The following is a 24,664-nucleotide window of genomic DNA, read 5'->3' on the forward strand; positions in this document are numbered from 1 at the left end:
CTGAGTCACTTTTGCACTAGAAGTGCTGGCGAATGCAGGCAGAGCGCAGCTCTTCTTCCTGGCGCCGGGTGGGAGGACAATTCCTGCCGTTCCCCGGGAAGCTGACCACCTATACAGAACAAGCCTGTGAGAATGCAGGGCATTGACTCAGAGATGAATATTTGATTTGAGATCTCCCAAGACATGAGTACGTGGATTTCCCAGTGACTCAGCTTGAGCCTTGCTGCTTTAAAATTCAGATGGCTTAGAAAAGGCAAAACCCAAACCCACAAGCTGGAGATTTATTTTCCTTCAATAAGTCAAGTGAAAACATTGGGGAAAAAATGCCCTTTTTGGCGTTTTGTTCAGTGACTAACTGCTACTCGGCAGGCTTAGCAAGGAGAGCCAGGCTGAGTCCACCCTGCCCAGCAACACCAGCGATGATCCTGAGCAAACAATGTGCTCTTGGGTCAGCTCGAGCCTGGCTAGAATGAACATGGGGAGGGAGAGAAGCCAGGAACAGCACCCGCGCTGGAAGGATCATGCTCGACTCACAGATCCAGGCATGAGGGTTTGCAGACCTGGAAGTGGAGGCTACAAAGGACTTTTTTTTTTTTAAATCTTTTATCTGAACACATTTCCCTTAAAATCACTGATAGACATGAAACGCAGCCTGCTTGTCACCAATTACTCCTTACAAGACAGTCCCACAGTAAGTGTATAGTTTTCCTTGCAATACCAAACACTTGCTGTCCCTGAGAGGGAGGGAACAAAGTGAGACAAAGCTTAATTAGAACTTCAAGGGCATTTTTATAGTCTTTAAATGGTAGTGAGGACATTTATATGGACCACTGTTGCAAGTGGAAGCACAGGGGCTCTTTAATCAACTAGTTCATCAGAAAGCCTGTAGAAGCGTGGGAGGAAGGTACCGGGGCACAGATTACTCCAGCTCGGTTCAGCTATGTAGTTACAGCCTATTCCACGAGAGGCATTCAAGAATTACAGCCTATATGCTATGGCACTGTCGGGCCGTTAATGGAGTTGCAGAGGGCCAGAGCTGCCCAGCACATGGCTGTGCCCGGCCAGCTCCGGCTGTCGCAGGGCAGCAGTGACAAGTTTGCAGTTTTTCCAGGTGCCACCAGAGGGCAAATTGTGATCGCAAACAGGTCCCGGCGCCACCCCAGCGTCCCCGGCCTTGCACCAGGGAGAACTGCCCTTGGCCGCCCTGCCCGCTCTCAGAATAAAACCTCTAAGCTGCTGCCTGGCACGACTGGGAGCCGGGGAGGAGAAATGTCCTTGGGCTTACCCAGCATGCCGATCCCAAGCATGAAGGCATCCATCCCGTAAGGCATGACTCGGGACCGCCCTCGTGCCGAGCCCGTTGGGGACATCACCTCCTTCGGCTGAGCTTTTTTACACTCCACCTGCCACGAGAAAGTAAGGATCAGGCTCAGCGGCCACAGGCACGGGGCGCTGCCACCGAGCAGAGGCAGCGGCTGGGCCGCAGGCCAGGCAGGGCTGCCCGCCGTGACGGCACTCCCCAGCCCTGGCCACCGCCAGTAGCACCCCGTCCTTCCCTAGCAGCCCTGCCTCTGGTCTGCATGCTGCCAGCCTTCCCTCTCGCTCTGCGGCCACCACAGGCAACAGGGAGCTCAAACACTGCTTTCTCCTCCTGGTGCTGCCCTTGATGCCCTGCCTGGCCCTGCACCAGGGCCTCAAAGCCTTATTTTCCTCATTTCTGAATAAAGGTAAAACCTGCCCCCTCTCCCAGGCCACCAAGAGGTTTCATGTAACTTCAAAACCTCCAAGTACTGCACAATTCCTCATTACAGTTAGCTCTTCTCCTTGAAAACTCTGTATTGTGCTGGTTCACCTCCACACTGCAAGTTCCTTTCCCAGGCTGCTATGATTTGGGGAAAAGACTCAATCCAATAAAAGAATCCAATTCCCACTGCAGAGAAAGTGCGTCAGGACCCAAGTGCCTCACACCCTGCCCCTGTGCCCTTGCCCGGCTCCATCCCATACCTCTGTCCCTTCTCCCCGGGGTTCTCTCCCAGACACTCACCATTTTGTTGTTGATCTCATGGAAGTGGATTTCACACACTTTTTCCACAATGTCTTCACTTTCAAATGTGACAAACCCAAACCCTGAAGAAAAGGCAAAACTCCTTGATCAGGTCAGAGCTCTGTGCAGTTTGCACCTGCTACCCACATCCTTTTATTGGCAGAAGAGAAGGATGGTACAATCAACCCTTTCTAAAACGGCTGTCACTCATCTTCCCTCTCCAGCAAATCCTGCTTTTATGCACAAGGACAGGATCATCCTCTTACAGATTCCCCTTTCCTCCTCTTTCTGTGCTTCCTACCTTCTCTGAACCCACCTGCACTCAAAACCAAGTATTTTTTTCTTAAACTTTGCTATTTGCAAGGCAAACCACATGGCTGATAATGCTGGGGAGGATCCCGACAGACGCTCACACAAAGAGAGTCGGTAGAGAAATGAACAGCTGCTTGCCAGGACATCGCCATCCTGGCTAAACACTCCCCACCAGCAATAACACCCTGCAGGTTTCCTCTTCAGTCACCGGTCACAAAGCCTTGTGTAAGCAGGCAAATATCAGCAGTGCAGTTGTACAGAACAAGACAGATACACACAAGCAAAGCGATTTGCAAAGTTTCACCAAAGTAAGGTTAGTATCTGGGGTAAGACAGGACAGCGTGTTCTTGGCCCCTGGCCCACACTCACACCTCCCCTTTGCTGACAGTTTTGGCAAAGACCAGCTCGGGTGGGCAGACTAAACTCCTCTCAGCTGACTGCAGCCGCTTCCGGAAAACTGAGGCAGGTGGGAGGGTGTCTTTAAGCTTGCCTTACAAGCAAGCTGGGATTAAGCAGAGCTTTCCACTTTCCATAACTGTCCAATTCCTTGGTGCTTTAAAATAACTTTTAAAAACAGACAGGGATCCACTGCCCAGAACCCCACTTTTTCTCCATACTACCAGAAAACTCCATAAACTCCTCCATCTGTCTGTGCCCAGGTAGTTACCCACCATTCACCTCAACACCCACAAGCAGCCGGGCTCGGGAGTTCAAGAACAAAACCCTGATGCCAAAACCAGTCCTGAGCCCCATCAGACCCCCACCAGGCCTGATGTGCCCTGGGCAGAGCCCCTCGCTGCCAACACGGCAGCTGGCAGCTCTCCCTGCTCCCTCCAAAACACCTGACAACTCTTTAATTGGACTAGTGACTGGGAGGCACCCATGGAGAAACAGGGGTTAACACTTCTTCCCTTTTAAGATGAAGCTGGAACAACATCCGAAGCCAGGCAATCAGAGTAGATTTAATGGCTTCAGAAAAAAAGCAAAAACCTGAAGGGCACACAGTGTAACAAGAGCAGAAGGGAGCGTTCCCTTGCTGATCCGGGGGCAGAGGTGCTTGGAAGTGCTTCAAACAGACATGAGAGTGGCCCAGCACAGGGCTGTTACTGGCCCCGATTTGGACGACACCGAAGCTAAGTTTGCAGTTTAAGTTGTTGCCAGTAAATCTCCGAGCTGGTGCAACACTAGTGTCCAGCCCTGCCATGCCACCAGGTAGTCAGGCTGAAGACTCGCCCAGAAAGCGGGAGGCAGGGACGCCCATGGGTGGGCTGGGTCCAGATAGCACAAATATTACAGCCTTGTTCCCATCCTGTAACCAGACTCCGCCAGCAAGACTCGGGCAAGAAAAGGTGACCTGGGAGCACAAGCGGGCTCCGGGCCGAGGAAGGGGCGAGAAGCAGGCACTCTTCAGGCTCTCGTGTCAGCTTTCCCGGAGCTCAGATTACTCGGGACAAGGTAAGACACACACTGCGGGCTGGAGCCACGGAGGTAAGCGGGCAGGGGAGGGGGCCGTCTCCTCTCACATATCTGCAACTCGGCGAGTTTACAGCACAGGAAACACACTGGACAAAAGCTCTCTGTGCTGCAAGGGACGCTGGTAAAGGATGCAGATGCAAAAGGATTGGGCGACTGGAGGCAAGATAAAGAGCAGCTGCGACCCGCATCCCCTGCTGCTGGGATACTAACCCCTCCCTAGGCAAGGCAGGAGGCAAACCCTCCGCAGTTCCCTCTCCTACAGCCAGAAAACCACTCTCACCTCGGTGTCGGTTGGTTGTCTTGTCGAACATCAGCATCGCATCGTCCACCTGCAAAGAGAAGGGCTCTGATCAGATTATTGCTGTTGCCAGGAGCATCCTCTGACACATTTACGCAGAGCTTCCCAGGCCTCCCCAAACCTGAGGAGATCTATCTCCAAGAAGGAAAAAGGATGTGCGCAAACACACACACACACACATCAACTACCACACCAGGCACTTTCCCCAAGCCACAACCAGCACGGTCTCCCCACCAGCCCGGGGCAGGTGCTGCTGAGCTGAGCCCCCTCGGCCCGGCCCCTGGCAGCAAGCGACCCCAATTGTTTGCCTGCGGCTCCAGCCGGGGGGCAAGGAGCAGGGAAGGCATTGTTCCCAAATCCCGGCCTCAAAGGAGAGGAGAATTAACCGGGGGGAGAGAAGCAAAGCTGGAGAGGGGAGAGGAATAAGGGGCCTCCCAGCGACAGGGGAAGCGGAGGCCTCAGACAACAGAGCCTGCCTGGGAAAGCTGGGAAGCGCCCCCACCCCCACCCCAGAGGAGCCTTTCCTCTAAGTGAGGTTTCCCACTGCTGGAGGCTGTAATTAGAGCAAATTTACTGCAAGGCCTGAGCAGGGCTGCCTTCCCGGGGGGAGGGGCTGCCGGATCCCATCCCCCAGCCGGCCTAGGGCTGCTCTCCTCCGAGCACATCACCGCCTGGTGCCACTTTTCCCCCCACCTTCCCGCTGGGTGTTGCCTTGCAGAGACGCATCTGCACCGCTCCGCAGGTCAGGCCGAGCAGGGTTAAAAAATACACTTCAATCCCCTCCGTGTAAGCTCCAGTGTAAACCTGTCCCACTGACCCATCCCTCCTCTCTAATACCACCGCTTTAATCCGATTATGAAACTGGACGTGCAAGTGCTCAGGGGAGCAGGCAGCAGTCTCCGGCCAGCAGCTGCCCTGGCCCTCCTCCTCCTCCTCCATGTGAGACAGCCGCTCCCCGAGCAGCGAGCCCCGTGTGCCCCCAACTCCGCAGAAGGATTACTCCCTTGCCTTGTCCCCAGGAAGCATCTGCATTGCTGCCTTCTCCAGAACAGCCCACCGGTGAGGGCAGAGCGCTGCCCGTACCCTGGCGCAGGCAGGCACTGGCTTTGCTTGTGGAGAGCCCACAGGCCCAGTCAGGGAAAGGAGAAGCCTCCTAGCCTCAGCCCCCCAGGGGATACCCGGATCCACCTCAGTGCCACGAGGATGGAAGGAGCCCTTGCTAACATTTCCAGTGCCATCATGAGCAGACAGAGATCATCTCTGATGCCCTTGGGCTCATCCAACACATCCACCCTGCAAGAGCCAGCTGACAACAGACAACTTGGCTCCTGCTCATCTTGCACTCTTCCTGTCACGGCTCAGCCTCCCTCAGCCAAGTCAACAAACACCTGAGAAACGTGCCGGGCATCCAGCCGGAGCCACAGGGGATGTACAACCTCACACAGACCTGAAGCAACCCAGCAGCTTCCCAAGACACAGCCAGGGAGCTGGGGGCTGACGGCAGCTCACCACGCTCCCATTCCCCATCACCCCTCACTCCTGCCCCTGCGCCATTGCCCTTCACGGTGCCAGCACAACTGTGACGTGCTGCGGGGAAAACCTGCATGGCTTAAAAATATTTCAAGAGGTTTTACTGCATGTTTTTGTTCATTTTTTAAGCTAGATCCATTTTGCCATCCAGTTCACAGAAAGACTGGGCACATAGCTGTCCTCCTCCCCAGTAAACTGTGGGAGAAAGCTGTGTCAACATCACTCTGTGGCAGTGCCACTCCCGAAGACTTCAACTTGGGTAGCTAGAACCCACAAACCCATCATGGTAAGAGATGGGCACAAGAAAGAAAAACCCAGCAGGGACAAGCACAACCCAGCTGCTGATTTACTCTGTCCGACCAGCCCCAGCAACCACCTCTTCTTCACAGAGCCTGGAAAGTGGGAGCAGCTGCAAGTGGCAGAGCCCAGCACGCATCCACACACAAAACCACCTCACAGCAATGGCTGGGCACTCCCGCAGTGCCAAACACTCTTGAGCTGGGAGATGTGCAATCGCTTCATCCCAAACCACAGTCCGTACGCTGAGAAAAGAGCTACAGCCTTTCTCCATCGGAGCTTTTTTCTAAGTTTCTGCTGGTGCTTGGAGATCAGGTGTCTACCCAGCACCCCAAAATGTACTCATCTTACAAAAAAATATTTTCAATAACACACATATGCTATTTGAAACCCATTTCCTGCCATGAACTAAATCTTAGATAGAGATCTAAGTGTATATACACATAATACGTGAAATAGTCTCACCCCACTCAACTCTAGGGCCTCAACTCTGAATATGGCTACAACTGATGGTTTTTATTGCCAACAAAACCTATACATGAGCATCTTCTCATCTCCTTCCAAGGTGACGGGTGAGCTGAGCTGGGAGGTCTCAGCACACAGCCAGTGCCATGAGGTAAAGCAGGGCCCTGCAACCGGGGGGATGCAAAGGCAGTGCTGGAGCCTACAAAGGCCAGTGGCCAGGCTGCAGGCTGGAGCGCACTGCAGAGCCGGGAGAAAGGCCTCACCTGTGTCCACAGGGAGCGGCCATTTCCAGCACCCTGCCCGTGGGGTCGGGCCTCACTCCGGCTGTCCCCCAGATCCCCCCTAGCTCTTGCCATCACCCCTGCAGCCAGATGAGGGGATGGGAACCAGCTGCCTCAGGTCGCGGGGGTGAGGCGCAGCACTACCCACAGCCCCGGGCAGACCCTGGCACGACGCGCTGGCCACCGAGGGGATGGAGGTACCATGGCCGGCTCCCACCAAAGGCCAGACCCCGGCAGCCCCATGGCCCAGCGTGAGGGCAAGCCGGGCCCGCACCGACTCCGCAGCCACAACCAGGCACGAGCGGCAGCCCCCAGCGGGCAGCTATTGTGGCGGCGAACCGACACTCCCCACCCCTCCCCGCCGCCGCGCCGGGGCCTTCCCGGCCGGGCCGCGCCGGGCCCCAACAAAGGCGGCCGCCGGCGGGGCCGTCGCCACGGCAACGCGGCCGCCAATAGCAGCTGCCGCCCGGATTAGCGCCGCGCACAAAGCCGCCCCGCCGCGCCCGCCCCGCCAGCGGCGGCGCCCTCGCACGGACGCGGGGCACGTCCCGGCCCCGCCACCGCGCGCACGGGCTGCGCCCCGCCAGGGGAAGGGTCTGGGGCGACACCCCGCCCGCACCGGCCGCGTCCCCTCCCGGCGCCGCTGCTGGCGGGACAGGCGGGCCGCCATCTTGCCTCACCCCCCCCTCCCCGAGGGAGGCAGCGGCCTGCGCTGGGGCGGGCTGTGAGGGCCTGAGGGGACGCGGAGCCAGGGGTGCGGTGAGGCAAAGGACGGGGGCACAGGGATGGCGGGAACAGGGGCACGGAGGGGGTCTAGGCCCTCCAGCAGGGCAGGAATGGAGTTGCCATCCCCAGCCAGTCCCCATGGTTGGCAGAGACAAAACAGGTCAACTACCCCATAACTGGATGTAGAAGTGTGTGGAAAATAGCACTTAAGAGCTACAGAAACCCCTAAATTCATTTTTTAATAGGGTGTGGAAATAATCTATGGTCATAACTGTAGTTTAACAAAGGCTTTTTTGCTGGGTGAATTGTCTTTCTCCTCATTCTCTCTCCCCCCCTTAAATAAATATTTGTTTCAATTCTTTAAACATAGTCAAAGAAGCAGATCACTTTACTAGAAAACTGTTTAGCTTAGTGGTCAAGGCTCTTTCCCAGGGAACTTTTTAACTTGCTGGTCCAAGCTGCAGTTACCCAACATTTGAGGTTAGAAGTTCAAGGTTTATTAATTCTGAGGAATGATGTCTCTCCTCATGTTTAGCCATGAGGGTCAAAAACATCAAGGAAAAAAGAGGGGGGTCCCATGAGCAATGACTCTTGCTCTCTAGGTGTATCCATCCCAAGGAACCCTACCACAGGAGACTACTTCTCTGGCATGTACTTGGCAGTTCAGGGGTAAGTACCACACCCCTGAGCCTTACACCCAAGCTGTCTAACACCATCTCCTCTCAGTTCTGTTTCCAGGGGCCCTCTCTAGCTTTTGAAAACCAAATGGGAATGGAAGAAAGGTAAAGGCTTTGGCTCAGTGGAGGCAACACATTCAGAAAGTGAAAAAAGGTTTGTCCCTGGGGAGGAAGCTGTTCTAATCCTCCATGGATTTGCCACTGCCGAGACCTCCTGCAGGAAGGCAGCAAGCAGCACCATCCTGAGAGGAAATGACAGGCCCTTCTCAAACCAGCACCTGGTTTTGATGAGAGCAGTGTGGTGATGACAGGGAGGGAAAGTGACAGTCACAGGTTTCAGAAAGAGACTCTCCACCAAAGCAGCCCTCAACCTGGCCAAAATATTCAGCTGCAGTTATAAGGCATTTCGTACCAAAATGGAACGCAGTACAATCCACCTGGCCTTGGCCAAAAGACCTGCTTTTTTTCAATGGCTTAGTCTCACTCTAATATCTTTTAATCTTCCTGGGACAGTCATAGGTGTCTGCAAAAGAAGCCAATGGCAGCCTCACACAGATTAATAAATAAATAAATAAATAAAATTTCCAACACAAGTTTGATGAGAAATGTTGGATGCACTTCCACATGGGCAGATCTTGAAGACAGTTGTAAATATTCAAGCAAAGGTTTTGCAGAAACAGGCATCTTCCACCTAAACAGCAACTAAAGATGGTTCGGCTGGTCCTACAACCATGGCAACATAGTTGTAGAAAAATCAGGCAGAAGAATAATAGCTGCCGAGACAGCTTCAGCATGGGAAATATAAACCAAACAATCTAGAAACCACTCGGCCACCCTGTCAAGAGAGGGCATCGGCAACCCTGCGAGGTTCTCCCCGCTGCTCAAACAAGCCAGGCTGATTCTGGGGAGGATGCACCAACCCAGAGCCTGACTCGGTGAGCAGGAGTGCTGCGCCCGCACAGCACTGGGAGGACCCTTCTTACCCCACTCTGCAGAGCCATTCTCAAAACTCTGGGAATGAGACTCAGCCAAGGGACAGAGCCCACTCCGTGCCGCAGGTGAGCGGGACAGCCTGTCCAGGTGTTCCTGCCCGCTCTTGCACTGTGCCGCGGGCACCTGGCAAATATCAAATGAACCACTGAAGACCTGAATGACCATTACTGCTATAGCATTTTTGGCTATCTGCCTACCAGATGCGGAGCACAGAGAACCCTTTGTTCCAGAGGCATTGTTACCACAAGCCAAACTGCCTACTGCCGCAAGAGAGGTGATCAGATTCCCCTTCTCCTCCCCTCCCCATCTGTTCGTTGCAACCATGTTACGCGTGAGAATTTGCATAAATTTCCTTCTGATCTGTGCAAGAAAATCCAAAATCCAGTTTGGAAATCCACAGCAGGTTGACAAGTAGCTTTGATCCCTGAAATTTCCAGAGAGCGGCAGATTAAGGATTAATTAATTAACATTCTCCCTATCCAAAGTGAGGGAAATCAATGCCCACTGCAAGCACAGGAACAAGTCTTCCTTTAAAGTAATTCTCCATCAGTATCTAAAGGTTCTCCAATTAGTCAGCAGGGAAAACTCATTTCATATACCCAAGTCAACCCCACCGTTTTTCTGGCAGGTGTACATGAATATGCATTTGTGACAGACACGAAAACCCTCATCAAACCCAGCGCCTCAGACACGGTGGTTTTCTCTTGGTCAGGACAGTACTAGAGTCATTGCCCAAGTGAGATCTCAGAACCTGTCTCAGGCAAACAGTCCAGAATTTGGACTGAGTATTAGATGGCAGCCTAAAGGTCAGAATCGTCCTCAGACCTCAGCAGATCTTTTTTCTCTGCTTCCAGGATATTTTTAGAGAGCAGATCTCTCTCTGGGCACGATCTGCCTCACAGAGAGGCTGAGCTTTCGTGACCGACTCATCCACATACGCAGATCACCTACAGGCCCAGGGAGAGACACAGACTGTTTTTAAGCACTTTTCAAGCACCCTTGGAGCCACAGCTGATTAGTGAGTCATGCAAAGACGTCATTGTGAATACATTTCTTGCACTTCTGCTTCACGAAATGTAAAAGCACACAAGAAAACCATGTTCAAACACCTGAATTGGCCACCATTTCTTCCAGTACCTCTGCATTTCTAGTTTCTGAAAGGATCAACTTTTTTCCTAATGACAAACAAAAGATTAGAGCAGAGGTCCTCCTTGCCCAAGACCCCCCCCAAGATACCAACCAACAACAGACACCTTTGGAAGAATGTAATGACAAGGCAAGGATATTACAATAGGCCCCAGAATACTCCCTCATCTTCCAAGCCATTTGTGATTGGGGATTTCCTGAACTCAGAGGGGTGTCTGTGTATTTAAAAGACCTTCCATGAATTTGTCCAATCATTTCGGAGCCTATGCAAATTTCACCAACAACATCCTGGGGCAAAGATTTCACAGCTTAGATAAGTTCATGACAAAAAGACCTTATTTGTTCTGAGCGTCCTATCTTTCAATTTATTTGTCTTTCTCTACCGCAAACCTCATCAGACCAACCCTTGAAAAGGAAAGATGATCTGAGTTTTTTCAGTTATGATTTGAAACAAATAACCTTGCCTACAAGATCAGAGACCCAATGGTCCAAATAAATTAGTCTGATGGACAGTCCCTTTTCCCCAGAAAAAATAATACAGAACAAAATGTTCCCACAGGTTGCAGTAGAAAAGGAGGAAGCTGGGACTCGAGCTCCTCTTGAGGCATCCTCATACATGCTGAACTAGACAGAGGACTAGGTATGCCTGAGGTGGTAGGTGCAAGATACCTTCCTCCTCTCTTTCTGTTTCAGGTTTCAGTGAGGGTGGTAGCCTGAATCTAGAGAGGCTGTTGAAATACTTCCTTATGCAGTCTAAAGATCTCCAACACCATCCAACTTAAGCCAAGATACTTGGCTACATATACTGTGAATGCAAATCTTCCCAGGACTTTTGTCCTACAGTTAAAAAAATAATCTCCTTTAGAAAGCACGTCCATGGCCTTAGCTTGCATCTCAGAGAGATTCGCGTTTTGGAGCCAGAAGTGTTTCCTAGAGATCCCGCTATATTCAAAGCCCTAGCAGCTGCACCTGACAAACCATAGCCAGCTTGAGAGCACTTCTCAGGCTCTCTCATTGTACTAAGAAAAAAACCTTTGTATTTTCTTCCTCAGGAAAACAGCAGCCCATATTTTTCATTCAGTTTTGGAAGAAAAAAAAAAATTAAGTAATCCTTCTTCCAAGCAGAGAAACTCACATTGTATTTGGGATCCTCTTTGAAGCTTCACCTTTTGTGTCTGTTAAAACCAAGTATTTTGATATGAAGAACTGGGGTGCCAGCCTCTCCCTTTCTTCCTTCATCCCTAAGTAATACTCATGGATTTCCTCCTCACACATTTTCATTTCTCTTTTGCCACTTCCATTTTACAAAGCTGAGAGAAGATTTTAGACACAGCAAGGAAAGAGAACAAAAGAAAACAAAAATAGGAGAGTAAGCAGAAATGCCAAAATGGAAAAAATCAGACTTGGGCATTTTGTTTTATGAAATGGGAAACTATTTCATCTCTAGCCCAAACTGCCAATGGACACACGAGGTGCGTTGCCTCTGACCTGAGATGCACCGACACTAGCTACCTTGGTAGACTTGTGAAGTGCAGTTCATGGATTTGGACTGGAGAGAACATTATGATAATCTAATTTGACCTCCTCTGTACTGCAAGCCATAGCACTTCCTCTCATAATTCCTATAGCATGTGCATGCCTTCTGTCTGGACTAAAATGTTTTTTTCAAAAAGCACCCGTTGTAATTTAAAGGCCTTGATGGCAAATCTAACACACACTTGGGCTTGCGGCCTGAGGGTTACCTAGAAGATAACCTTCACACAAAACCCATTCAGCAGTCTGTACATCCTTGTCCTCTAAAGCAGAGGGTGATCTCTCCCTGAAGCTGAGATCCAAACTGAGCTTGCCACTGAATTCTCAAAGACTGACTAAAAATCTCCCCTGGGAACCTCATACCTTGATCTCGAGGAACCAAGACAGGATGAGTTGGTGCTCCCCACTCTCTCCTCTCTAGATGCTAAGTGCTCCCGTGCCTCCCTGGACAGGCAGGAGGAAAGAGGAGTGATTTTTCTCCTGTCAGATCCTAGAAAACTGTGGGGCCGCTTGGAAGAAGGGGGAACCTAGACAAAGCCATTTCCTCAGAGGGTAAATCCTCCATGGAAATGCTTTGAAAAGGGCATCCTTAACAACTGCTTTTCAGACAGTCCCAATCCAATTCCAGAAGTAGTTCTGGCCCAAATGACATAGAAAATATTTTTTCAGACAGGCTTTCCAAGATGAGGATAACACAACTTGAAGCTCCACCTCCTCTCATCTACATGCCATAAATCAAGGAGATGAAGACCACAGAGTCAGGTGCCGAGAGTCCCTCTAACGAAGGGATCCTAGGAGACCTCCAACAGCTAGAAGGCCCCAGAGTATCATAAACAAACACCAAAAGAGCCTATGTACCAAAACCATGTTCTCCATGAGTCACATCTCAAATTGAAGGCAACAGGCTCTTCTTAGCCCTACAAATGACAGAGCAGTGCATTCAGAGCTCAGAACCCCAGAGCTGATGGCGACGGAGGTTTTCCTCTGAAACACGCTTTCTCACTGATCCTGCACAGCAGCCACACAGAGCTACCAAATGGAGATCATTTCTCAGGAATCACTTCTCCTGGCCTCCAGTGAATGTGAGGCTTAGCCTGGAAGGCCAGGAGAGATGCTTTATACAAGAGCTCTGAGGAGTCTCTCCTCAGATGAAATGGCCAGACAAGTCAGAAAACTGCCCCAAAACCAGAGAGTCAATCTGACCAGCCCTGACCTCTCCCCATGGACACTCCCCAGAGCCAGGAGACCAGCTGCACTGGCCTCATGCAGATTTCGAGTGCCGGATGTTGTCCGGGATGCTGGTTCTTCGGAAATGAATTGCACTAAGCTATGCAGAACTCTCCTTTCTGCCCAGACCCAAGAAAACAATCTGACACAACCAGTTCTTGCCAGTCTCCTGACGTCAGGACACCTTTCGGCACATGACCATTCAACAAGAGGAACGTAACAGCGTAACACCCCGAAAGAACTGGAAAGTACTTCTCAAACTAGAGCAACTGCAAATGCTTGTAAACCAACAACCTACATGACATGCTGCTTCTTCAAATTAACAGAGGTCCAGTTAAGGTTAAAAGGGGATTATGGCCAAGACATTTTGTTTCCCTATCAAACGCATCCATCAGCAGCGGAGAAGCACATTCAAGTCAAATTAACAACCTTCAGACTACACAGACACATGGACACCAACACCTTCAGTGGCAACACCTTCAGTGACACCATGTAAAACCTCTTGGGGGCACAACAGAATTCGCTATTTCTAATAGAAAATAAAACCACACAGAGCTAACAACTAGCAAACGTGGGGATATCTGACCACTCTTGCTATTGCCACTTTCTCTTCGTATTGAACAGAAATACGAGTCCCACTTTGCAGTCACGACAGCACCCCAGGACATCCAGATTTGACTTCAGAAGCTGAACAAAGGTACTGAGCAAACACTTGTTCCAAATTGTCTGCCCAGAAGTTCCAATGATATGGCAAAGCTGGTAACAAAGCTGCCCTTCCTTTCACCAGTTATGTGCCTTAACATAACATCACCCTTTTGCAGGACCTTTCAGAAGAAAATTAATACCAAAGCCTTCATCCCTCACACTCTACACTTCCCATGGTACTTTCTTCCACATCCATGATGCTACCAGCAACATCCTGGCCAGATTACCACCCAAACTGTGTTCTGCTCCCCTAGCTGGGCAGGAAGGTCCCAACAGCTACAGAACCCAACACTTCTTGCCCCAAACAGTAATCATCCCATGCACATCACCACCGAACAACTGTGAAACAGTCACAGTGCCCTGCCCCAGAGGTGACCACATTCAGCATTTGGGTACGAAGATCCCCTTCAGTTCCTAATCCCATGAAAAATCTTGGGATCCTTCAGTCTAATACTACTGAGATTGCTCCCGGGGATGCTCACAACCTCCCGACGCAGCTGAAAGGCCAAGACTGAACCCCCTTCTAATCTCCAATTCAGTCCCAACTCACAATTTGCACACCTGGCTTTCACAGACAACAGCACAAGTGACTTCCATCCACGGAAGCCCACCCTTCCCTGACCCACCAGCTGGCACAGAAGAGCCAGACCAACACAAGGGACAGCTGTACTGCCAAATTTTCTTCAAACATTCAAAACTAACATCACCACTTGCCCAAGACTCAGCAGGAGAAGTTTCACAACCAAAAGGCTTATTTTTAATAAAGTATTACTGAAACATCAATCATGAGGCTTCGAGTTAGAAACAGACCAAAAATCACAGGTTTGATGCTGTGGCCACTCTGTTAGGAGTGTCTACAAACCTTCCTCCAGCGTTTGAACAAACTGCAAATCTGCAGGCCACAGGAGGCCTCTGGATAGGGAAAAACTGGAAAACCATTTCCCTGAGCACAGGTCCTACCGACTCCAGGAACAAGCACAAACTCTTTGTTTCATATCATTGCAGGGCAGGAGTCACTGGCTGTAGCCCCTACAAAGACATTACAGCTACCCAGCGCCTGTAACTGACCTTCAATCTACTTAACCCCGTGCAAAAGACTCACAAGCTTCTAATCCCGCCTCCACAGAAGTTCAGAAAACTCCTTTTTGCCCCAGAAGCAACAGCTTTGATCCAACACCACTCAAGAGACTTACCTTCCCAAACTGTTCGAAATATTGTTTCACATCCTCCACAGTAGTGTTCACAGACAGACCACCCACAAATATCTTCTTCGTTCGGGTCACCATCTGGAAAAGGGAAGGACAGGAATTCACCGAATAAACCCAGAGCGAGCAGAGAATGAGACTCAAAAGGCCACTAACTCCCCTCTGCTGCCGGGAAGTGCCTGCCCCTTCGCTGCAGCTGAGCTTCCACCTTCTCAAAGCCCTCTGGCCAAACATGGCTGGTTCCACGCCGGACCCCAGTTTACGCTCTTGCCCTCGCACCACCTCATAGTGCTCGCAGTGCCCAGCCACCACCTCCTCCTCGGACAGCGCATTACCAGCCTCTCCCCTCGCAAACCTGCTGCCGTTCCCCCGAAGGCCTGGGCCATGACTGTCCCCTCCCTGCCCCTCCAGCTCTTCCAGCAGCCCCGCCGCGTTGCACAGCCGGCCTCCTCCAGGCTCCCCCAGAGATGCCGGCTCTGGTTCCCAGAGCAGAAAGACAGGCAAGAGGCCTGTCAGCGCAGGTAGGCTCCCAGGCTTCGCCCTCCTAACTCACAAATTGCAAAGCATCCAGTCTTGCATGGAATAAGCCTCATTTTGCACCCATTCACCAGTCCCTTAAACGGAGCCCAGTCAACTCCCAGTTAAATCTCTTTTGCCTTTGCAAGACGGCAAAGAGAATATCCCTCTGCCACTTGTCACTCACGCAGCTGCACCAAGGAAGAAAACTAACTACCCTGAGAGGGGCCATTGCTGCCAGGCTGAGGCACACCGACATCCTTTGAACCGGCTCTCCAGCTGCATCCTCCCTTTAGCTGCTTGGCTACACCCCTGCTCTCAGAGGAACACATGGTCCTAATTACCCCAAGGAGCATAGGGCTAATCCGCAGCAATTCCCTGGCTTGGAGAGCAGCCCGTTCTAACACTAAAGCACCTTCTGTCACCAAACTGCTTAATGGAATTAACCCAATTCCTACCATGTGCTTCCTGGCTCCAGTTACTTGGGATACCTGCTCACCAATTGTTCCCAGTGCCTGATCCCCCTTACTTCCCTCGCGGCACCAGTCCTTCTTCCCTCTCTGCTTCTCGACACTGCTTCTCTCCAGCTCCTTCTCCCATGGCAGCACTTGGAATCAAGACTCTAAACTTTAAAATTCCCATCCAAGAGAAAAGTTGAAGGGAGACCCAAAGCCTAAAGGCATTCTCCAGCCTGCTGCTGGATCCTCAAGTTAAAAGTTTCTAGCTGCACACCTGGAAAAAGTTCCTGCAACTGCGCATTTCAGTGCCAGAGCCTCTTGTAGATAAGGTCCAACACCAACCTCCTTCTGCCTTTTCCAGTGCTGAAGCACACAAGGGCATTTCACAAAATTAAATCCTTCTCCCCCTCCCTGCCGTACACCTATTCGTACACACACATGTGCACACACACGACCCTCTTTCCACCTGTATCACATGGCAGCATGGAGCTGTTCTCCATCTCCCGAGGCCTGAAACTTCCAGACACAAGCTGCAACCTTGGAAGGACTAAGTTCACCCGGGCAGCATTTATTTCACCAGCTCTAACTAGTGCATCCTAAAGTAAAACCGAGGAGCCTCCTGGTTCCTCCAGCGCCACGCAAACCCCCAACACCGTGCTGCAAGCCCGATGGCAGCGCACCGCAGCACAGCGCGTTACACCATGCCAGCGGTGCAGCACCGCAGCTCCCGCTCCAGGTGAGTCCCGAGCAAACCCCAGGGTGCGACTCTGTTGCGTGCACTGGCAACCTCGCACGGAGGGACAGGATTCACCACCATGAATTTCACCCTTTGGGGTGGCAAGGGCTGCCCGCAGTGCTTACCTTGGGCTGTGCTCGGCGGGGGAACGCTACCTTCGGGTCAATCTGAAAGAGATGGGGGGAAGAACAGGTGAACACGCTTTTGCTGCCTATTTACAGACGCAGGGTTTCCTCCATGCGCACGGCTGTGTCTGCCCACATGGCACCTTGCTAAAAACCCAAAGAATCTACCTGAGGTGCATAAAATGAAGCTGGCTGCAGACATCTTTCCCTCTTGGTAAGGTGTAATCCAGGGAGACTACAAGTCCCAGCATGCAGTGGTCTGTCTCCGGCTGAGCACTGGCCAGACGCACCCGAGAGCCCATCACATGCTGGGATTAACAGGCTCGGCTGCACCCTCCCACTCGGCCTGCCCCTGGGTGCCCTGCATCACCAGCCTCACATTAAAAGTGGTTTCTTTTGCCTTTTTGCTCTCTCTCTCCACTTTACCTACAAATAGAGCTCACCTAGGTAGTAACAGGACAGAAAAGAGGCAGCGCACAAAAAGCCAAACATTTCATCCCACAAAACACAGGGTGAAGAAATAAAAGAGCAGACAGGACGGCACGAATTAAACCGAGGAGTCCAAAGCCCCACAGGCTGCAGAGACTGTGGCTGCAGGGCAGCGTGCTGCCCCTCTCCCCCGGCTGCACTGCACACAATGACGTGATGCCTCCCCTCCGCAGGCTGAGCCCTCCATTGTGCCTGTTCAGCTTCTCTATAAACCTGCCGCCGGCCGGAGCTGCCGGTCCCCACGCCGCCATCCAGGTGCCGCACGTTCTGCTGGGCTCAGCACGGATGAGCGCGTGCCGGCGTTGGCCTCACACCACCACAAAAGCCGGGACAACACTAATGCAGCTGCAAGCCAAACGCCCACGAAGCCTCCTCTTCTCCTCAGCCACCACCTCTTTCTTTATAGCCTGGTTTTACAGCAACTCCTGTAAAGTTACATCACATCGGGGATGATCCAGACCTACAAATCAGCTTACAAAGACCTGTGGTAAAGGCAGGTCTGGCTCATCCCCGCACTTGGACAGGCTGCAGCTGGGAGGGCAGCTCGGACAGTCGTCCCATCAGCCTGGCAGCTCAAACAGCCCAAAAGGAAGCTGTGTTTCTCCAGCTCCTCTCACTGCTTTGTTCAGCTTTCCAGCCTGGCCGCCCTCCCGTCCCGCATCCTTTCACTTGTCACACAGCCCCGGAGCTTGGCCTCCCTGCGCCCTTCCACCAGCTTCTCTCCCTGCCTTCCCCACCTCCATCCTGACTCACAGCCTACAACATAAATAAACTCAGCACGTAAGTAAACAGAGGCAAAAGTGAAGAGCACAAATAAACTCAAAAATAAACCTCCCTCCCCAAGCTCCAAGAGCTGGCAGATTAGCATACCCTGCATACCCTCCGGTGCCTCCCTGGGGCATCTGAACTGTCCCTCCCCACCCCACACACACATACACACACCCCCACCGCTTCCTGGCTAGTGCAGACACCCACAGCGAATTCTGAGGACAGGGGACGGCAGGAGACCAGGAGGTTGATGGCAGATAATAAGCAAAAACAATAATCTACTGTCTTTTACTTCTCAGCCAGTGTCATTCAGCTCCTGCCAAGAAGATGCTTTCATACTCAGCAATGCTAAGCTCAGCCTCATTTTCTCATTACCCTGAGTGTGATCAACTGGGCAGAGATAACGTGTCCTCCTGGCTGGAGGGAGCAGGCAGTCATTTCACAAATTCTTCTGCACAACCAGCTATTGTTGCAGGTAGAGGGAGGCCGGGGCGACCGACTGCAGGGGCAGCCCTGGGAACACGCGGAGAGGAGCAAGTTCAGTGCCGGACTCAAGTTACTCGAACTGGACTGCTCCTTGGTGGCTGGAGTCTTTCTAATTAAAGCAAAAGCACTGGTACCTTATTCCCTCATTTCTGGTGTTAAAACAAATAGCCCTGGAGGAGTTGTGTTTCAGTGTCACCCACTGACGTAATGGATCCTTTTTCAAACCTAGATAGAAATCTGCTAAGAGTAAGAGCATTCAGAACTGCTCAGATTGTATCCAAAAAACCCAAAAACCCGAGATCAAGCTGCAGTCAGTGGAAGTCACTTGAGCACAAACCGCTTGTACTTCACCCCGCAAGGCTTTGGGGATGAGGAATCCCACTGACGTTGCAGGTGGACCAGTGGGCCGGCCAGGCTCCTCAGTAACGCTCTTCAGGCCACCTATGGCACCATTTAATAGCTCAGGTCATGTAACTCCTGCGTTAACCTGGCTGGTAGCGGTGCCCCAAAGCAGGGGGAGGGCAGGAGGCCCCACAAGACCTCAGGACTGGGTTTGTTCATTCATCGCACCTCCACAGCTACCTTTGCTCCGTTGGTCTGCGCTGCCCGAGAGCCACAGATCGCTCCCTCTGCCACAAAAGACAAACCCAGCAAAAACTCGGTAACAGCAACAAAGAAACAACAGGGCGACCCAGCACCACCAAGCCCACAATTTCCAGAGTGCATAAAGAAGCTCAAGGCAGTGGCCAGCTGCAGCTTTACAAAGTCACGCGAATCTTTTACCTTGAGACTGCAAAGCCAATTCTCATATCAAGCATTTTCATAAATAACCCTGTAGGCTGCTGCTATCTAGCTTGTAAACAAAGAGGAGTCTGAAAAGCACAAGGTTTCCCCCGGAGAATCGGGCCAACAGCCCTCGTTAGGGTAGGAAGAATCGGAAAACAATGAAGCAACAAGTTGGGCAGACACTGTCTATCAAGTGCTGCTTGCCAGGAGACACCGAGCCTCGAGAGAAGGCTGTCCTTTCAGGACACCGGGCCTTTTCCTGCAAAGTTTCATAAACCCCTAAATTAGGATTCAGATGAGTTTGTGTCATTTAACCCATGACTCACAGCAGAGCCTTTCAAGCTCGGCAGGGAAAAAGCATACGGAAGCTCCATGCAGTACCACAAGACCAACCTCTCACCAGGCAAAACACCCCAAAACATCTGACCCAGCTGAAAACCGCGCTAAATAAAAAATAAAAAGGAAGGGGGGAGAGGATCAAAGTTCCTAACAAAGGAAGGGCCCTGGTGAAACTGCCCCCATTCTCTCTGCCGCGCCAGCGGGGCGAGCGGAGCAGATGCAGCCGGGAATTTCAATGGCTGGCCGGTCCCCACGCGCCCTGTGCCACGAGGCCCTTCTGTTCTCCCGCAGCGCCCACCCGTCCGCCCCTGCCCTGCCCGTCCCTCCCCGCCCTCGCGGGCCACACGGTGGGCTGCAGGGCGGCTTCGCACAGGCAGCAGCGGTGCTTCGGGGAGAAAAATGGAGATCGTGGGTTCCAGCTCGCTCCTAGCCCCAAAACGCTTTCGGGATTAGTGCTACAACAGACACCCATCACTTGTCTTTCCAAGAGGGGTCTATGCCAGCCCACAGACTCATGATGGGACTAGCTGAGCAGACACCATGTTTACACAGGCTAGTAAAAAAAAAAAAAAAAAAAAAAAGAGAAAAAAGAAAGCCCTGGGCCCGCCTCAGAAGACTTTACCGTAACCCTCCCCCAGAGCAAAACTCACTTTACATCACTCCTGAAAGGAGGAGGGCTGGGAGTCCTGGGGACCCAGCCTTGACCAGGAAGGCTGGGGTAGGTTTAACCGGGAGCTCCCGTGGGGAGGAAGGACCTGTGCACATCAAAGGGAGCGATCCAGGCAGTTAAACAGGAACAGACATAAATCTCGCTGCAACTCACGCCGTAAACCCTAAGAAAGGGGGTCTCACTCTCCCGCCCTCTCCCTTCTGCCAAGATAAAAGCTAGGACGCCCGAGCCACGCGCTGGAAGAAATAAAGTTGCACGTTTGGACTCCTCAGCAGCCCGTGCCCGGAGCCAGAACATCTCCCCTCACTATGCCACCCCCACGCAGCCCCCGCTGCTCCCCCATCCCTACCCTCACCTTCACCCCAGGGCAGCAATAAGGAAAAGGAATTCAGGGGAAGGCAAGTCACTAAAACTAAAGAGAAGGGACCTCCCACTCAGACACCTCACCCCCACCCCCCGAAACAGCCCGCACATCTCCTGAGCTCCACAGATTTGCAAGGCAGGACCGGGCACGATACGACAGAGACCCAGGGAGTCACCAAAACCTTTCTGCTGGCCCAGCTGGGGCTCCTAATCAGCTCCCGCTTGCAGAGAGAGGGCTGGGGCCACGGCCGCTCCAAGAGGCCAGTGGTGGCCCACATGGGCGGGCGCTGGCCACGCTCAGAGACAATAAAGTCTTGAACCTCCATGACCGTTACAAAAACTTCGCCTGGGGAAACCACGGGAGAGTCTGTGGGGTGCACAGCACGACGGCTCTCCACCGAGGGGAGGGCGCAGGCCACCGTGGCCAGGGGAAGCGGGGCCTGGGCGCTGGGAACAGCACCCCTGGGGAGGGAGCAGCGCTGGGCAGCACACGGGGGTGGGGGGGGGGGGAAGGGGCAGCTGCCCTCTCCTCAAATGCAGCCACATCCGTTTCCCGATGTGAATCCTCGCCCCAAACGCGCTCAGGTGTCCCAGCTCCGAGAGGGTCACAGTCACTCCCCGGAGCAGCCTTACGACCGCTGGGTGGGAGGAAAACCATCACCAGGATCTACAGACCCACGCCAGGACATCGGCCACGGGTCGACGGCGAGCCCGGCGCTCGGGCGGCAGCTAAGCTACCCGCCGGTGAGAGGGGCGGAGAAAGGGCCGATCGATCCGTATCGGGAATCGATAGTTTACAACCTCTAACTGGAAATCAAACACCGCAATCGACGGCTGCTCCGAGCACAGCCGCTCCGCTGGCAAATGCACCCCTGAGATGAGAGAAGTCATCTCACCGTCTTGGAGTCCAGTTCATGTCTGGATTGGGCCAGGACCTTGTCGACGCCAGCCTGGTCCATGAACGTGACGAACCCGAAGCCCCTGAGCCCCGCAGCCCGGGCAGGAGAGGGGATGCGGAGAGAAGAGAGAAAGTTGGTTAAAGTGGCGGCCGGGCCGCGGCGGGGGCGAAGGGAGGCGCGGGCCCGGCCTCTCACCTGGATCTCTTTGTCAGCGGGTCCCGCATCACCAGGCACTCCTTCACCTCGCCGAACTGGCTGAAGTACTCCCGCAAGCCCTCTGCAAGCACAGCGCCCACCGTGGGTGTCCCAGCCCGGCCCGGCCCCGCCGCCCCCGCCGGGCTCGGCCCCGGCCCCGGCCCCGCCACCCCCGGCCCCGGCGGCAGGTGCGGGGCCGCCGCGGCGCTCACCTTGCGTGGTCTGCCAGCTCAGGCCCCCGATGAACATTTTGCTGCGGGAGGAAGGAGAGAGCCGTGAGCGGGGCCGCGCCGGGGGGCCGCGGCGCCCCGCGGGGGTGGCGGCGGCGGCGGCGGGGCCGGGCGGGGAGGGGAGGGCGCGGATCGGCCATGTTGGCAGCGGCACCGCCGCCGCCGCCGCGCCTGCCCGGGCCGGGCGGCCGGGGCCGGGGGGAGGGGGCGGCCGGGAAAAGGGGGGCGGGGGGGGTGGGGGGCGGCCGGTGGCGGCCGCCGCGGCGGTACCAGGGGTCGTGCGGGGAGTCCGGGGAGGCGAGGCCGGGCTGGCTGCCGTCTGTCTCCATTCGGACCTCTTCTCCCTGCGAGGAGCGGCGCCGCACTCCCGGGGCAGATGAGCGCTGGAAAAGGGGCCGGACGGACAGGCCATGCTGCCCCCTCCCCCGACCCCTCTCCGCCGGGCGGGGAGGGAGCGAGGGAGGAGGGCCCGGCGGGCACAACCTGCCCGGCTCCTCCCACCCCCGCCGGCCCGCCGGCCGCCCTGCGCATAAAACCCGCCGGCGGCGCCGGGGCCGAGCGCCGGGAGCCGCGCCCGCACCGCGCTGGGGGAGCGCGCCCGGCCCCGGGCACGGCGGCGGCGGGAGCGGCCCGGGAGCTCGCGGTCGCTTTGTCCCCGGCCGCGCCGCCCGCACCTGCCCCGGGGCGGCGGACAAAGGGCGGCGGGCTCAGCCCCGCCGCGGCGGAGCCAGGCCTGACCCGGTGCGCTGGAGCTCGCCGCGGCGGACCCCGGGGACCCTAGCCACCCCCTCCCCACCCCTCCGGTGTCTCGCCGGCACCGGGCGGGTTAAAGCCGGCGCGGGGAGGGCCCGGGAGCGGCCCCCCCCCCGCCGCCCTCCCCGCCGAGGGCGCTTCCAGGGCGAGACCGGGGCTGCCCTCCTCGTCCCGGTACCCCAGCCGGGCGGCGGGGAGCCCCGGCGCCTGCATCCGAGGCGCCTTCCCGGAGCCTTGGCACCGCCGTGCCCCCTCGCAGCCCGCGGAGACCCTGCGGGGGTCAGAGGCCGCCCGGCCGTGCCCGGGCTGCACCGGCCGGCGGGCCCCGGGCAGAGCTGCCGCTGGGCACCGCGGCGGAGCCCCCGTGGCAGCAGCAGGTACGCGGGGCCCAGCCCGCGCCTGTCCCTGCCCGCGGCTCACCGGGGGGCGGGTAGCCAGGCTGACCCCCCAAGTCCCGGCGCAGCTTCTTGCGCTCATTCAGCTTGACAGAGTCGTGCCAAGCTCCAGCCTCTCTCCGCTGCCACACGAGTTCATCCACATACTGACGACTCCTGGAGCAGGTCTGTGCACTCTCTGCCTCTGCTCTTTAGCAACCCGGCCCGGGTGGCTGGAGGAGCTTGGTGAGGAGCAAATGAATACCTGTGAAGCTAGAGCCAGAGGAGAGTTGTAGCCTCTCCTGCCTGCACTGTGCATCGCTCTGAGACAAGGCACTCGTCTGCATCTATGGCTATGGGAGCAGAGCAGTGCACAAAACCTCTGGTGACAGTCGCTGTGAGCCCCTCTCATTGCAAGAGGGTATCATGGGGTCCCAGGCGTGTGCCACTCTGCTGCCAAATGCTCCCCACACGCATCTTTGGCTCCACTTCTTCCAGCATGAGTCTCCCCTGTACCCTCTCACTGCCTAGAGCGAGGTATTAGCGGCTCTCAGGTCAGTGCCATCCTTATCTGACCCTTCTTCCTCTTCTCTCGTGACTGCTTTTCCACGTGCCAATATACCTCATCTCCCTCCTGGAGAGGAACCAGGACACCTTTGTTTTAACAATACTTTGCAATAGTATCTTTCACTACATGGGCTCATCCCAAGGCCCATGGCGGCAACTCTGAGTTAAATTCATCCTCTGCCCATTAGCTCTGCCAAACCACCATTCACCCACTCCGTTTCCTGAGCTGGGTCGGTGACACTGTCCTGTCTCCTGGCCCTGTACCCAGGCACAGCAACACACTCAACACCAGAGACATGACAGGCACCCCTGGGAACTGAGCCATGCAGCATCCCAGCTGTGGCCACAGAGCAGCCCCAGCTCCCGCGGCCACCAGTCCAGGCTGATCTGCTTCTCCAGAATAACCCACTCATCATTCCACAGGGCTGAAGTCACTGCTTTGGGTGGAGGTGCCCTGAGAGGCATCTGGGCTGGTGCAGAAGAGAAATATAAATGATGACGCGCAGAGGTGGTACTGCAGCTGGCAGTGACGGGGAAGGGCTGCACGGCCAGTGGAAGCAGCAGTGCTGAGGTAGCATCCTGGCCATCTCCCCTCGTTCGTCCTGAGAAACCTGGACGATAGCTGGGCTGTCAGAAAGCCACCGCTGCCGCCTGCCATGCTGCCCAAAGTCACTGCTGCTGCGCTGCCTCCTGGCGCCTGCTCTCTCCAATTTGGATGGCAAATACTACAAGGGGGGGACTAACGTTTTGAAGTCACCTGGCACCAGTTTTATGCTCCGTAATTGCCCAACCTAGGCACAGTATTAACGCTAATTAAACAGAAGAAAGAAAAAAAGAAACGAGCTCAGTGTTGGACACACTAAAGGATAACATCATTTAGTACCAGTGCATTGCTATAATTTTAAATGTGTGTTATTTACAAGACAGATAAAGTAGAGCACTCTGAGGGACACAGTGTTAAAATGCTTCATTGTATCTTTTTTGCATTATGTTTA

At 54.3% G+C, this 24,664-nt stretch overlaps 1 protein-coding gene across 5 annotated transcripts in view; it reads right to left on the reverse strand.

Annotated features, from left to right (window-relative positions):
- MSI1 (musashi RNA binding protein 1) overlaps positions 1-22,463 on the reverse strand; it is a 30,999-nt gene extending 8,536 nt beyond the window's left edge. For 2 of the 5 annotated variants that reach the window (XM_074887114.1, XM_074887113.1), the window contains exons 1-9: positions 22,246-22,463; positions 21,958-21,998; positions 21,746-21,827; positions 21,548-21,632; positions 16,751-16,792; positions 14,904-14,996; positions 4,113-4,161; positions 2,045-2,127; positions 1,286-1,403 (exon numbers count right to left, since the gene is read on the reverse strand). In XM_074887114.1, coding sequence (XP_074743215.1) covers positions 1,286-1,403; positions 2,045-2,127; positions 4,113-4,161; positions 14,904-14,996; positions 16,751-16,792; positions 21,548-21,632; positions 21,746-21,827; positions 21,958-21,998; positions 22,246-22,304 — 652 coding nt within the window. In that variant the 5' untranslated portion in view covers positions 22,305-22,463. Of the gene's footprint in view, positions 1-1,285; positions 1,404-2,044; positions 2,128-4,112; positions 4,162-14,903; positions 14,997-16,750; positions 16,793-16,918; positions 17,101-17,193; positions 17,356-17,452; positions 17,854-21,547; positions 21,633-21,745; positions 21,828-21,957; positions 21,999-22,245 lie in introns of those variants that run through there. The other 3 variants (XM_074887115.1, XM_074887116.1, XM_074887117.1) reach the window with 3 other exon arrangements.
- Positions 22,464-24,664: the final 2,201 nt, after the last annotated feature.

Source organism: Strix uralensis, chromosome 17, assembly GCF_047716275.1.
Source record: "Strix uralensis isolate ZFMK-TIS-50842 chromosome 17, bStrUra1, whole genome shotgun sequence".
In the NCBI taxonomy this organism is placed as follows: domain Eukaryota; kingdom Metazoa; phylum Chordata; class Aves; order Strigiformes; family Strigidae; genus Strix; species Strix uralensis.